The sequence below is a fragment of the Cheilinus undulatus genome, linkage group 13 (assembly GCF_018320785.1).
Source record: "Cheilinus undulatus linkage group 13, ASM1832078v1, whole genome shotgun sequence".
NCBI lineage: Eukaryota > Metazoa > Chordata > Actinopteri > Labriformes > Labridae > Cheilinus > Cheilinus undulatus.
Genome location: NC_054877.1, coordinates 29,186,229 through 29,199,102, shown reverse-complemented (window position 1 = coordinate 29,199,102; position 12,874 = coordinate 29,186,229). Strand labels below are relative to the sequence as shown.

At 37.9% G+C, this 12,874-nt stretch overlaps 2 protein-coding genes across 2 annotated transcripts; one reads left to right on the top strand and one right to left on the bottom strand.

Moving 5' to 3' along the window:
- Positions 1 to 2,512: 2,512 nt before the first annotated feature.
- Positions 2,513 to 5,914, bottom strand: sf3a2 (splicing factor 3a, subunit 2). Its single transcript, XM_041803726.1, has 8 exons — positions 5,766 to 5,914; positions 4,708 to 4,990; positions 4,553 to 4,599; positions 3,835 to 3,944; positions 3,670 to 3,719; positions 3,343 to 3,483; positions 3,190 to 3,258; positions 2,513 to 3,084 (listed from the first exon to the last, which is right to left on the bottom strand). Exons 2-8 carry the CDS (start codon positions 4,903 to 4,905, stop codon positions 2,812 to 2,814), a joined length of 888 nt encoding a protein of 295 aa, XP_041659660.1. The 5' UTR covers positions 4,906 to 4,990; positions 5,766 to 5,914; the 3' UTR covers positions 2,513 to 2,811.
- Positions 5,915 to 6,496: 582 nt separating this feature from the next.
- plekhj1 (pleckstrin homology domain containing, family J member 1) lies at positions 6,497 to 12,648 on the top strand. Its single transcript, XM_041804371.1, has 6 exons — positions 6,497 to 7,124; positions 7,300 to 7,367; positions 7,496 to 7,562; positions 8,436 to 8,526; positions 10,672 to 10,735; positions 11,119 to 12,648. Exons 1-6 carry the CDS (start codon positions 7,031 to 7,033, stop codon positions 11,209 to 11,211), a joined length of 477 nt encoding a protein of 158 aa, XP_041660305.1. The 5' UTR covers positions 6,497 to 7,030; the 3' UTR covers positions 11,212 to 12,648.
- Positions 12,649 to 12,874: the final 226 nt, after the last annotated feature.

Genomic DNA, 12,874 nt, shown 5'->3' with positions numbered 1-12,874 from the left:
TTAAAGGACAGAAAAGCCAAGAGGGCCAGGGATGAGGAAATCAAAGAGAATAAGGATAAAGATAAAACCGAGGATCCTGATAAGGAAGCAGATAACGGTGAAGATGCAGAGGAAGAAGAGGAGGAGGCAGAGGAGGCAGTGCCAAAGAAGAGTACAAAGGTGGTGGAAAAGAAAGAGAGGAAGAAGAGTCAGAAGGGATGAGCTGATTCTTTCTTCTGTCAGTTATTTTTCCACCAATTTTCACAGAAATTAATTGGATGATTAAACTTAAAGGTTGCAGAAATAAAGGTAATTATGTTTTTCTTAAACCAACATCAGTACTTGAACTAAAAATACTTCCGTTTTAATGACTGATTTAAACATTTCAAACATGTTTTGCTTTACAGATGAGATTTTATGTTTTAGGCTTGGTTGTTCAGGGGTAATCCAACAGCATTAAAGCTATCAGATAACATTAAGTCTTCGATTTGGATTTTTCACAAAGTATAAAAGATATGATCACTGAAATATACAAGCTAATCCAATCCTGACTTTCATTTGAATAAAGCCTCCAGTTTCTGTTCAAAACTTCTAAGATGAAAAAAAAAATATGTTACACAAAACAACACTTACAGAAATCTTCTTCATATATTTTGCACTAGAATGCCGTTTTGCTTCTATAACAAACTAGATGAATTACACATTAGGGTTGAGAAAGTGATATTTCCCTCAAACAGCATCAGTATCAAATATGAAATACTTTATTTAAAACAGCAGTGAAGATCTATCAGTCTGTGTAGATTTTGGCGCCCCTCTGTGTGAAGTCTCTTTTTAGTCTGGTTAACTTGATAATCCTTATGACAATACAGGTGCATCCAAAAAATAGGAGGATAAAGCTCAATTCTCATTTTTCTGTGGTTCAGGAGTGACTCCACAAAAGGAACATGACACTTATAGACCATTTCCTTGACTGGTCTGTGTGTCATAGCTCTTGATTCACCAGTCCTTATGAAGTTCCAGTAATTTCTTAAATCTGCTTTGTGTGACAACCCTCTGAAGACTGCTGCTTTTTCCATACACTTTCCCTTCTGGTAAACTTTCCATAAATGTGTTTTGATACAGTCTCTGAACAGCCTGCCCTTTCAGCAATGGCCTTCTATGGCTTACCCTCATTGTGAAGGGTGTCAATGATAGTCCTCTGGACATCTGTCAAGTCAGTAATCCTCCCTATGATTGTTGTGGTGTTTACTGAGCCATAATGACAGAATAAAGGCTTAGGAAACCAATGCAAATTGGGCATTTCCACAATATTCTAATATTTTAAGACAGTGGATTTTAGATTGTCATGAGCTGTAATCCTTAATCATCAAGATTAAAACAAAACAAAAAAAGTATTGGAATATTTTCATTTTTTTAGATGCACCTGTAAAGTCCACATCTAGGCATCTATTTTTGAGAAGAGGTATTTCTCCTCTGTTTTTGCACACATGAAAGTACAAAAATGTACTCACAGTAAGGACCATGCCATGTCAACAGTAGTCTCAGCTTCACAGAAGCTCTCAGAGACTGTGACAGTAATGATGTCCTTGACATGCAACTTTCCTTGCCATTTCTCTGCAATGTCCATTTCATTTTCAAAATTGTCCCACCAACCCAAACCAGACTCCTCCAAAACAGCCGAATAGTATGAGGTTTGTGTTGTATAAAGTAGCACTGACCTCTGTAGTCCATTCATGTGCCACTGTTCATCATGGTAAGAGTTAAGTGTGTACGTGTAAGCATGTCAGAAGTCTACCTAACGTTAACACCACTGGAAGTTTGCTATCTGCCGTTGCCATGTAATCACAGTATTCACACACTAGAGGAGATTGTGACGTTATAAGCCCAAAACTCTGCTTTGCTCCCTGACACGTAACATGCTGTAAATGGAGTTACTAAAAGAAATCTTCTCTGCAAGTTTTCCAAAAGGTGTATTTAGTGACCTAAAACACTGTTTGTGTGTCTATGAAAGGCCTAAACGCACAGAAAAACCTGTTATCAAAAATAACCATCTACATGTGGACCAGGCCTAATTTTGTTCATGAATTAAGTTGATTCATTCCAGCTTTCTCTAAAAACAGGATAAAAGTGAGCTGGATTACTTGATTCTTGGTAGAAATAAGTTGACCTGTCAATATTTTTTAAACATCAACATGGGATCATTCAAGTTCAACTTTTAGCGAATTGTTTATGAACAGTGTAAGCTCAGGTACCATTAAATGTTGAGAGGAAAAAAAGCAATGAATCCGCAGAAGATCAGTGTTCAGCTGTTACGAATTGACCTACTTAGCTCAAGTTATTTCATCTTAGAGCTGCTTCTAAAATGCTGGTTCTTTTTTTTTGCAATATCTAACTTTTCTCTTGATCTTAGATGTATTTCAGGATCTTATGATGCTCTTCCTTTCTGCAAGAACTGATCACATTATAATGTGATGCATAAATAATTTCTTATGTAGTGATGTCTTTGAAAAATAAAAAGATTCAGTCTCAAATCTCTTTCTTCATAGAGTTTTATTACAAACGCAGCACCTTAAAAGAAGAGCCATTTTTCAGTCATAGCTCTTTGTCTGGGTTAAAGCAATTATAGAAAAAAACATGATCATTGTGGCTGCCCTACATGTACATAAACCAAACAAATGTATATTAGTCCACTAAATGTGGACTTGAAAAATCCTCTATAGAAATAATCTACAGAAATTACCTGCCATATCAAAAGGGAAATGTTTCTTGTAAACAGGCAGGTCTGTGTGACTGTGCATCATGAAAAAGAAAACATGACAGCTTGGTCAGAGATCAGTTAGATATTGCAAGACCCTCAGGAGGGGGTGGTCGCATTGGCATGGGGGGCATGGGCATCTGAGGGGCTATATGAGGGGCACCTGGTGCACCAGGTGGAAGAGGGGGGACAGACATCCCTCCAGGCGGAGGAGGAGGCAGACTCTCGCTAGGGGGGCGAGGTTCAACTCCACTCATGAGAGGAAGGGGGCGCTTTACACCTGCAGGAGGTGCCGGGCCACTGGACTGGGTGACAGCCTTCTCCATTTTGAAGTGGAATTGTAGGAAGAACTGAGTGATTGAAAAAAAAAAAACAAGACAGTGTTTAAAAACAGTTTTAAATGAAATGCTCAGACAGGCTTCATGGAAGAAAAAGCTGATTAAGATAATCAGTACCTGTTTAGTTTCTCTGTTCCAGTGGGTCCAGAAGCGGTTTTCTGCTTTATCAATTTCTCTACTGGGAACCTAAAGGAGAAAAAAAGAAAATTTTGTTAACTCACAGCTGAATAGGGCAATGAGGAGCACAAAAGAAGCACGGCTACCGTGTACCTTAAAGGCGATAGTCTCGTACGGTTCAGCAGCCAGGAGCAGATACTGCCAGCGGCGATCAGGCGGCTCGATACGTTGTTCATAAGCAGACATGAAACGATGTCTAGGTGCGATTGCTTCAGCAATCTCTGGGTAGTCAATCTGATGAAAAGGGAGAAAAAGGCAGCTTTCATGCTTAGACAATACAACACTCTAAAAACATACAGGGCATTCACAAAATGTACAAGTAACAGCATTTCTTTAAAGTGGAACACCAAAGTGAATTTGGTAATCTTTCCAAATCAACAACTTTCAAATTAAACTAAGATTTCCTTTGAATCCACTTACCTGGAAAAGTAAGGACTGCTGTCCAGTCTCTGGGTCTCTCTGTTTGGTTACTAAAAATAAGACAGTCAAAGATCATGCATTTAAACACAACAAACGAACTTTGGTGGTCCTATCAGCAGAACAACAAAATAAAAGCACTGACACATAACCTGTAAGCCTGCTTACCTTTGTATCCTGGACGACCAATTTTGACAAACTTTTTGACCTCAACTTTGACCTTTGCTGGAGCAGGCTGAGCAGGAGCTTCTTTAGCCTCCTTGGCTGCTCTCCGCGCTCTGTTACAAAAAGAAATACCAGTACACTGTTTCAGAAAATCTTTTAACAGTGATCCACCACATGTCAGGGATTTATAAAACCATGTTTAAAGCTGATCAAGCCTTAAGCTGGCCACACACTATACGATTTACGACCAAATTTAGTCCAGAACAGACCACCCTGATGATCAAGGCAGTGTCTATATCATCCTCAAGTGTGTAGAGTCGAAATGATTATTATACTGATCCCTTTCATTTAAGAGCCTCAGTGGCATCAAATTGTCAATATAGAACATGTTTGACTACCAACAACAACCAAAAAGAGTGAGCAAACCAAGTAACATCTCAAATTATGTCCGTAGTCTGCCATGTTTTTGAAATTGTTTGAGATTTGAAAGCTTGTCTAGTGTGTGGCCAGCCTAAAATACACAGAGTATTAAAGTATGATTAAATACAAACAAATTTACAAACAGTTATATGCAAAGCTGCAGATCAGCTCAGCCCATGCATGTTTTAATGGAGCAGTAACCTCAGCACAAAGCTTAGTGTTGATCAGACTGAAGAGACAATGTAACATTGAGGTTTCCAAGTGTACAACAGAAAGTAAATTGCCACTACTTGCTACTTACAAGTTGGTCTGATGTTTCTTTCCCTGTGTGTGAGCCAAGTAGCTGCCCTGTGATGAAGAAGGCAGGTGTTTGAGTTTTTCATTACAAGCAAGTTACATCTATAACAAGAAAAAAAAATCAGAAAGAAACATATTTGTTTCCCTGGGCCTCCTTACCTCATTGTTGTGCAGTGTCAAGCAAAGTTTGCACTCATAAGATCCTAAATGATTCTTCATAAAGTAGGGGTCCTTGTTGATATCAATGGTTTCCAGGGCCAACTGACGTAACCGCTCTCGCCTATCACGGTTACTCTCAGAGGCAGACGCCACTCCACCACTCCCCGTCTTCCCTCCAGCTCGATGCTGGAAATCCATTTTTGCAACTGACTGGCTCGATCACACAATAACCCAAGAATGTTTATCAACAGACAGATATAAAAAGTAGATCCTTCCTGGTAATCTGGGAAATGAGCAGAAACCATTGACAAGAATGTTAATAAAGACTAGAAAATAACATTATAAATGGACCAAATATGATTTAGTTCTAATGTTACACTGCTGCTTTGAGATGCATGACAACCTCTGAGAAAATAGTAAAAAAACTTCCACCATGACTCTGTATAACATGTGGTAACTATTCACATTTGTAAGTCACCAAAGCATGGACTTGATAAAAAGTTTTTAGTGTGTCCTTTTGAGATTAGGTTAAAGAACACTTTACGACAGGTGCGTTTGTTTTTATACGCATCTTAACATTTCAGTGCTTACAATGGTTGTTATTTCAAAATAACCTAAAATCTCAGTTTGAATGAGGTACACAATCAAGGCAAGGATCTTCACTCAATAATTCAGTCAGACCAGTATTTCCTTCGATGAAAAGTAAAGGAAATTCCAAAGCACGGATATTTCAAGGTTAGGTCAAAAACCTGAATAAACGGGGAAGTATCATACATTAGAATCACATATGCAGTGTATAGAAGCAATCATAAAAATTAAACTTCACCAGATGTCTGTTAGTTAAAGGTAAAGCTTGTTGATGAATATACACTGGCGTGGCTAATGCTAAGCTAACCGTCATCCCGGCAAGTAAGCATATTGCGTAGTTTAATAAACAAACAACCGGTAGACCTTGTCACGACCCACATATATAACGACAAATAATTCATCTAAGGAAACAAATAACTTTCAAATGTGACTTGAAATGGTCAATTGTTTTCTTTGTCCTAAACACTTACCAGCTCCTCAACGTTACGATCATGCAAACGTATATTTACAGTGCGCATGTCCGTGTGGCTTCCTCCTTTGCGCTTGGCATCGGTTTCCGGTGCACTGCCGCCACCTCCTGGACTGGAGCGATCATTGGACTGGATCAAAAGCATAGCTATAGTATTATTTGTTTGAATAAAGATGTTTGTTAAAAACTCAATTAAAGCGACTGAAAGCAGCCATAAAGAAGTCGTTATTTTAGTAACTCCTATAGATAAAAAATGAATAATTCTGATATTAAAAATTCAATGAAAAATAGGCATTATTATCCCACTGAGTAAGACCAGTAAAACTTAAATCCAATGACTAACATTTTTGAGAATTCGACATGTAGATACAACCCAAAGAAACAAAAAGTATACAAGCTTGATGTAGTCCTGGTATTGTTCGAGTACTAAATTTAAATACCTACTTTTATTCTTAAAAATATTTAAGTTGGTTACTCTTAAAGAAAAAAAAAACAATCACTCAGATGTTGTCGTCTTGCACTCCAGTAATTTAATTTATCATTAAGAAACGTTGACAAAATAAGTCAAACAAAAAATAGTGAATTGATACACGGAGATCAATAACCATTGGTTACACAGATAGTTCAGTGGAAATCAACAAATGAATTCAAAAGCAATAATAACAAATAAAAACGTGAATCTGATTTTCAAGTTGAGAAGTTACAGTCCCATAGTTTTCAGTTACTAATTCTATTTATCTGTTCAGAAAAAATACGTATATAATGTACGACTATTTTTGTTTTAATCCGTTTTTTTTCTAACCTGACACGCCAGGTGGAATTGTTTCGCCAGTGTGAAACAAGGAAACGGGCGTATCCATCTGCTTTGCAAGGTTAGTATTTTTCTAAAAGCAATCAGACAATTTCTCTCTTAGCTGTAGCTTGCCAGGCAGCTTTCAAACGCATCCATAGTGAAATTTGACCCTCAGCGTCTGCCGTACTGTTACCAGCGAGGAGTGTCCGTGCCACCGGGAGGACTGTGTCCGGTGGTGTAAAAGAAGAACTGCTTCGCTTTTTTGATTGTAGAGATGACCAAACGCACGTTTTTACATTTTGAAAACAGTTTCAACCGACAAAGAGACGTTTAAACGACACTATAGACCGCAGGTTTGGTGTTTTCATCCTTTCTTTTTGCTTCATCTGCATATTTTCGGTCGGTTGAAAAGACTCAGATGTAGCGAAAGTATCCCCGTCACCTGAGTATTACTGCGTCAGCGTTTGTCGGTGATGCGTTTTAACGAGAAGGAGCTGGTGTCTCTGAGCCGCCAGCCCTCAGAGAAGGCAGCTGAGTTGGGGATGAGAGGACCCAAGAAAGGAGACGGTAACTTGGTCTATTAAGCATCGAATCAGCCTTATCACAGCTACTTCCGTTTCATGTGATCTGAACTGTATCATTTTAAATTACAGCCTGAAACCATCAGTGACACTGATGTGACAACTGTACCACACTGTGTGTTAATGACGTGCTATCCCGTTTCCTTTTTGTCATCGTACAGTAGTGAAAAGGAGGCTGGTGAAACTGGTCGTAAACTTCCTTTTTTATTTCCGGACTGACGAGGAAGAGGTCAGTTGAATCACCATTTGAACACCTGCATCATATCAATGTTTTCTCTACTACATATGAAAGTGAAACAGCTTAACGGCAAATGGGAAAAACAAATAATCCAAACTGGGCTATTATTATTTTGTCAGCCAATCGGAGCGTTGTTGTTGGAGCAGTGTCGGGTGGAGAAGGAGGACAGCCTGACCTTTTCTGTTGGTGAGCTGCTGCATTTTGATATTATCACTCTCCATGAAACATGATAAGTCTACACTTTCTCGCCTTCTTACCTGCTCAAATTGTGTTGTTAATGAAACGCTCAGCAATAAAGAAAACATGTGCCAGAGTCCATTGATTATGATTTAGTATTGGAGATCTACAGATTTGAGATTTACAGAACAGTACCTGTTTAGAAGGGCAAGAGTTAGATTAGATTTCCACTTTGCCTTTTAGATATGTTTTGCATTGTGTTTTTGCATTATTACAAGAAGAATTTGTACTTTATAAATGTCCTGAGGAGATATTCCTTTTTTTCTCTTAGTTCAATATGTTTCACACAAATATGCACTAACAGGAGACATGCACTAATGGAGAGATGTCAGAGTGAGGGCAGCTCCCACCAAGGAGCGCCTGAGCGATTCAGTGACTTACTCACTGGCACTTCAGCAATAGTCAGGAAGTGAGCTGGCATTTCTCCTCGTACCATACTAGTTTCTGGACATGGTCTAACCGGGACTTCAACCAGCAACCCTCAAATCCGTACAGACTGAGCTACTACCAAAATCCCAGTGAAAACAATTATGTGCTCAGTTTTAATGCTTTGTCATGTGATGCAGACAGAGCTGGGAGTATTATAAGCAAGTGGAACAAACCATTTCTTAAGCATTTTTATTTCTTTTCTGTCAAAAAATAAAATGTAGTTTTAGAAATAATTTTAAAACATACAGTGCACCAATATTAATGATAATGTGATAGATAAATATTTTAGGCATTGATATTGGTGAAGGGAAATATTGTTAACAACTTTCTTTACATAACAGTTACTCTTTTTACAATGGCATGTTTTAAATCTAGGTAACTCTGTCTTTTTAGCATTTCTCGATGAAGCAGAGAAGAAATACTTGTTTGAGTGTGACACTGAAGAGCAGTGTGGAGAGTGGATAGACTCCATTATTAAAGCTAGGTAAGTGTTTTTAGTCTTATTTTATGTATGCTGTATAGGTTTAAATTAATTGCATATTATGTAAATTTTGTGAAGACAAAAGCTGCACTTCCACTAATTATCCACTAATGAACTGGGCTAATGTGTGCCTTCAGACTCAGCTTGAAGTTCTTGAAATAAGGTCCTCATAAATGCCAAGAAACTTGATATATAACCACATATCCATATACCCAGTCCTGGAAACAGTATGGATCTGTCGAGTCCAAATATCCCCAATTTAAGCTGATATTAGTCTGTTTTTCCTCCTGTTTTCACCCACTCCTCCTGGAGCAGAAAGATGTGTTTTGTCACTCTGCATATTCTATTGTTGCTCCACTTTTTTGGATGGATAGGTAAGCTTGACATCCCTACAGAAGGGTCCCAAAAAAGTAGGATGGTACAGGTCAGTTATCTGAAACCCTTAACAACTTTTGATAATAGAAACGCAAATAAACACCAAACTGGACTGGACCACTTGGTAGAAACAATCTAAAACTGCCCAATCATCTTTGGTTTAAAAGACACCATAAATAAAGCTGCGTTGTATATAATTCATTACAAGGTTGCGTGTTCCCTTTACAGCTCTGTCATTAACAGTATTTTCTGCCTTTTCTCTGAGGATTTGCAAACAAAATCTGCCTCAAAAATGAAGTACAGCCAACTAAGTTAGTCTAACCAGAACAAATGGACCTTAACAGAGAACATTTGACTGAAAAGTTCCACCATTGATGTGACAGTAAATACAAGAATCTCAGTCTCAGTTTCACCTAACTCAAACACCAAATAAACTCTTGGACAAACCATCCATTTTCTACACTGCTTATTCCATTGCGGGCCGCAGCTGTCACTGGGCGAGAGGCAGGGTACACCCTGGACTGGTTGCCAGTCAGTTGCAGGGCTGACATACAGAGACAACCAGGCACAATCACACCTACAGCCAATTTAGAGTCACCAGCATACCTGTCTTGCTTTGAGGCAACAGCGCTAAATACCTGTGCCCTGAAATTACTAAAAAAAAAAAAAAAAAAAAAAAAATCAAATTTTATTATCTCAACAAACCTGTACTTTAAAATATTTGCTTGTCATTTTTGTACTTAAACAACCCAAGATCTTTTCATAATGGAGACTGGAGCAATAAAACTAAAACATCAATATAAAATCGTACAACTATTTGTTACATCTTGCAGGTGATGCTAAAAGAAAGATGTAAATTTATTTTAATGTCACAGTCTGTATTCATTCTATATATTCTGTAAAATTTTTAATCTTTTCCATTTATTGTTCAGTATGTCAACATTAAATAGAGGAGCAGAGTCTTTCCTGTAAAACTTACACCTTAATAACCTTGCAAAGCAGATGGATACGCGCGTTTCCTTGTTTGTCACTGGCGGATCCATCTTGCAAAGCTTCCATCTGAAGCATTTGGGCCCGGTTAGAAAGTGACAGGACCAATCAGCGACGAGGGGCAGTACTTTCAGGCGTGGAAGAGTCCTGGCGTAAGTAAGCAGCAACAAGAGGCCAATGCAATTATGGCAGAAGAGCTTAGCGTGGTTGCTGCTAATTTATTATAGTTGCCATGGTTTGCGTTATTCCTCGGTAGCTGCACACGCACACCTCAGTCATGGCTACGTCATGTGTTTTGTTGCTCAGAATGTCTCGTAAAGATGTGACGGACAACGTTCATCCAATCACACCGAGTTTTTCCAAAGCCTCTGCCCTTTCCCAAATGCTTAGTATTGAAGGTTTTCCAGATGGATGCGTGAAACAAATCCATCTGGCGTGTCAGGTTAGCACCTTAAATCATAAAAGGATTTGTTAAGAATAAAATGCACTATTTCTGTAGTGCTCTGGCTGTTTGCAGAGACACAATGTACACACTGTGACACAAGTTGTATAGTTTGCAACTCATCTGTCTCTAGTTGGCATTTTCAAGTTTCCTGTGTGAAGCAATCGCTTTTATTTACATGTTTGCCAAAATGCTCAGTAATTAAATAGTCACAGATTTGATTTGTAACACATAGGTTTGAAAAGATACAAAGAAAATCCAGAAGCAGGTCATAATCAGTCGGTTATCATACTAACTAAACCTCTAATATTTCCCCCTGATCTGTCATCCCATCTGTCTAGTTATGAGTTCATGAGGAAGAACCTGATATTCTACAGAACAGAAATCCACAGGCTCACCGGCAAGGTAAGACCCGTCACAGCAGCACGCTAATACACTTAATGCCACACAGATGGTGCTTCTATCCAACATACTGGGATGAAATGAAATGTCAAGAGTTTGTGTGTCATGCTCCATCCACTTTTTAAATCTGTTTGACAAATATTGGCAGAGTATAGACTGCTAAGAAAGACCTAGTATTTTAAAACAGTGTCTTTAATGAAACTATTCCCTAGTTTCTCAGGATGACAGAAACCACCAAAAGGTTCTCAATGAAACCTGTTTATAGCAATCTTTTCTTTTATCTAAGGCCTCTCTGGGGGTAAAATACATCTTTTTCTCACTGTACCTGCATACTCCCAGCATCTCTTCTCTTGGTTTTTCTTTCTCATCACATTTTTGTATTTTAGGACCCTTTGGAGCAGTATGGCATATCAGATGAAACTCGCTTCCAGGTCAGCAATGGCCTGCAGATGATGACGAGAGATACCTCCTCCCTGTAAAACAGCATCCTTTGTTTTGATGTTCCAAAGTTTCATTTTAGTCCACCCTGCCTTTCCAACATTCACTCTACTGGTTTGAAATCTGTGACATTTCCATAAGCAAACACACTTTGTGCATTTTTACTGCTCTTATTGACTTTTTTTTTTTTCTTTTTTTAAGTTTTTCCACAGACTTACAGAGGCAGTTTTGTTCAAATGTTAGTATGGAGTATTGGAGGCCTGCAGAGGGATAACTCTAAACATCTGTATTGTGATATTATGGTGACATATATCTTTGCTATTGGGAATTTATATGCAGTTATCTGTTGCATTTTTTTTACTTCACCATGGTTGATTGTTTCTGTATGAATATTTTATACTATACTTTCTACTGTACATGCTGTTCTTTTAGAAAATGTGACTTTGAAAGCATCTTGTTGTAATGACGCTGTTGAGCTGAGGCTGACTTACTCAGTACTGTTAGTAATATGAACATGAGCGGGTTTATTATCACCATCCAGGATATTTGGTGAAGACTGGTATTCACAAAGTAAATCCACACTGTCTGGAGAGGTATAAGCTACGTTCACACTGCAGTCCTTCAAGCTCAGTTCTGATTTTTTGCTCAGATCTGATTTTTATGTTTGGCTGTTCACACTGCAGTCTAATTTCAAAAGATCAGATTTGTACCTGATTCAGTAACACATATGAAAGTGGCTTGAAGCTGATACAAAAATGTCAGATTCAATGTGACTGTGGCTCTTTACTCTGTCAGAGGAATCAGACACAAGTCACATAAGAGCAAAAAAAAACAACAAAAAAATCAGACTTGGGTCACTCTGTGAACGTAGCCTTTGTATCGTAATAAACTTAAGAAGCCTTCAGAGTTTTGTAATCACATAGCTCTTAAATCTGTCCAGAATCTGAGTCCTTGTCTAATTTTTAGGTATAAATTTAAGTTGTCCCAGTTTGTAATAGTCATCCAGCCCATTTGGATGCATATGTTTTTAAAAAATCACAAGATACTTTTGCACATCCTTACCTTTTTCCCCCCAAGAATTTCAATAATTTACTTGAAACTACTGTACTTTTCCTGTGGCACTTTGAATCTGATTTCTTTAGCTAAGCTTGGTGGACCATGATGGGACAACTGGCTTTGTAATGTGACATTTTTTATTAATATAATGCAAATTCCTCTGTGAGTGTGACTACAACACAGTTGCAGCTTATGTTGAGGTGAAATATTTCCTCAATGTTTCACTAAGTGGCATTGCTGTATCTTGCAGATTGTTCATTTCATATGTGCAGTTAGGAGTCTGTCTCAGAACATGTCAACGAATGTGTCTTCATTTATAACTTTTGCACATTGAATTTGTTCAGTCTGTTTTTACTTCATGTACGGTTGTGTTTGTTTCACTGGCAACACTTTTATTTTACTAATAAAGCCATTAAAATATACTGTAAATTTTTATTGTGTCATTTATAAACTAGAATACACTTATATATCACCAAAATGTTATTAAAAGGGAAATTTGCCACATGATGCTGAAGCATGTTTGCATCATGTATTCAAAACGTTTTGATACCTTCTGTTAAAGACAAAAAGATTAGTAATCAAGTAATGATAACTTGCTAATCAAAACGTTTTAACAATTGCAATAAACATGTAATTCTTTAAAACGTA

Coding starts and splice junctions, on each gene's coding strand:
- sf3a2 (XM_041803726.1), bottom strand. CDS start 4,905: ATGGATTTCCAGCATCGAGCTGGAGGGAAGACGGGGAGTGGTGGAGTG. Junction 3,259..3,342: donor ACGAGACTATCGCCTTTAAG/GTACACGGTAGC, acceptor TTTCTCCTTTAG/GTTCCCAGTAGAGAAATTGA. Junction 3,085..3,189: donor GGAACAGAGAAACTAAACAG/GTACTGATTATC, acceptor TCAATCACTCAG/TTCTTCCTACAATTCCACTT.
- plekhj1 (XM_041804371.1), top strand. CDS start 7,031: ATGCGTTTTAACGAGAAGGAGCTGGTGTCTCTGAGCCGCCAGCCCTCA. Junction 7,563..8,435: donor CAGCCTGACCTTTTCTGTTG/GTGAGCTGCTGC, acceptor CTGTCTTTTTAG/CATTTCTCGATGAAGCAGAG. Junction 10,736..11,118: donor TCCACAGGCTCACCGGCAAG/GTAAGACCCGTC, acceptor TTTGTATTTTAG/GACCCTTTGGAGCAGTATGG.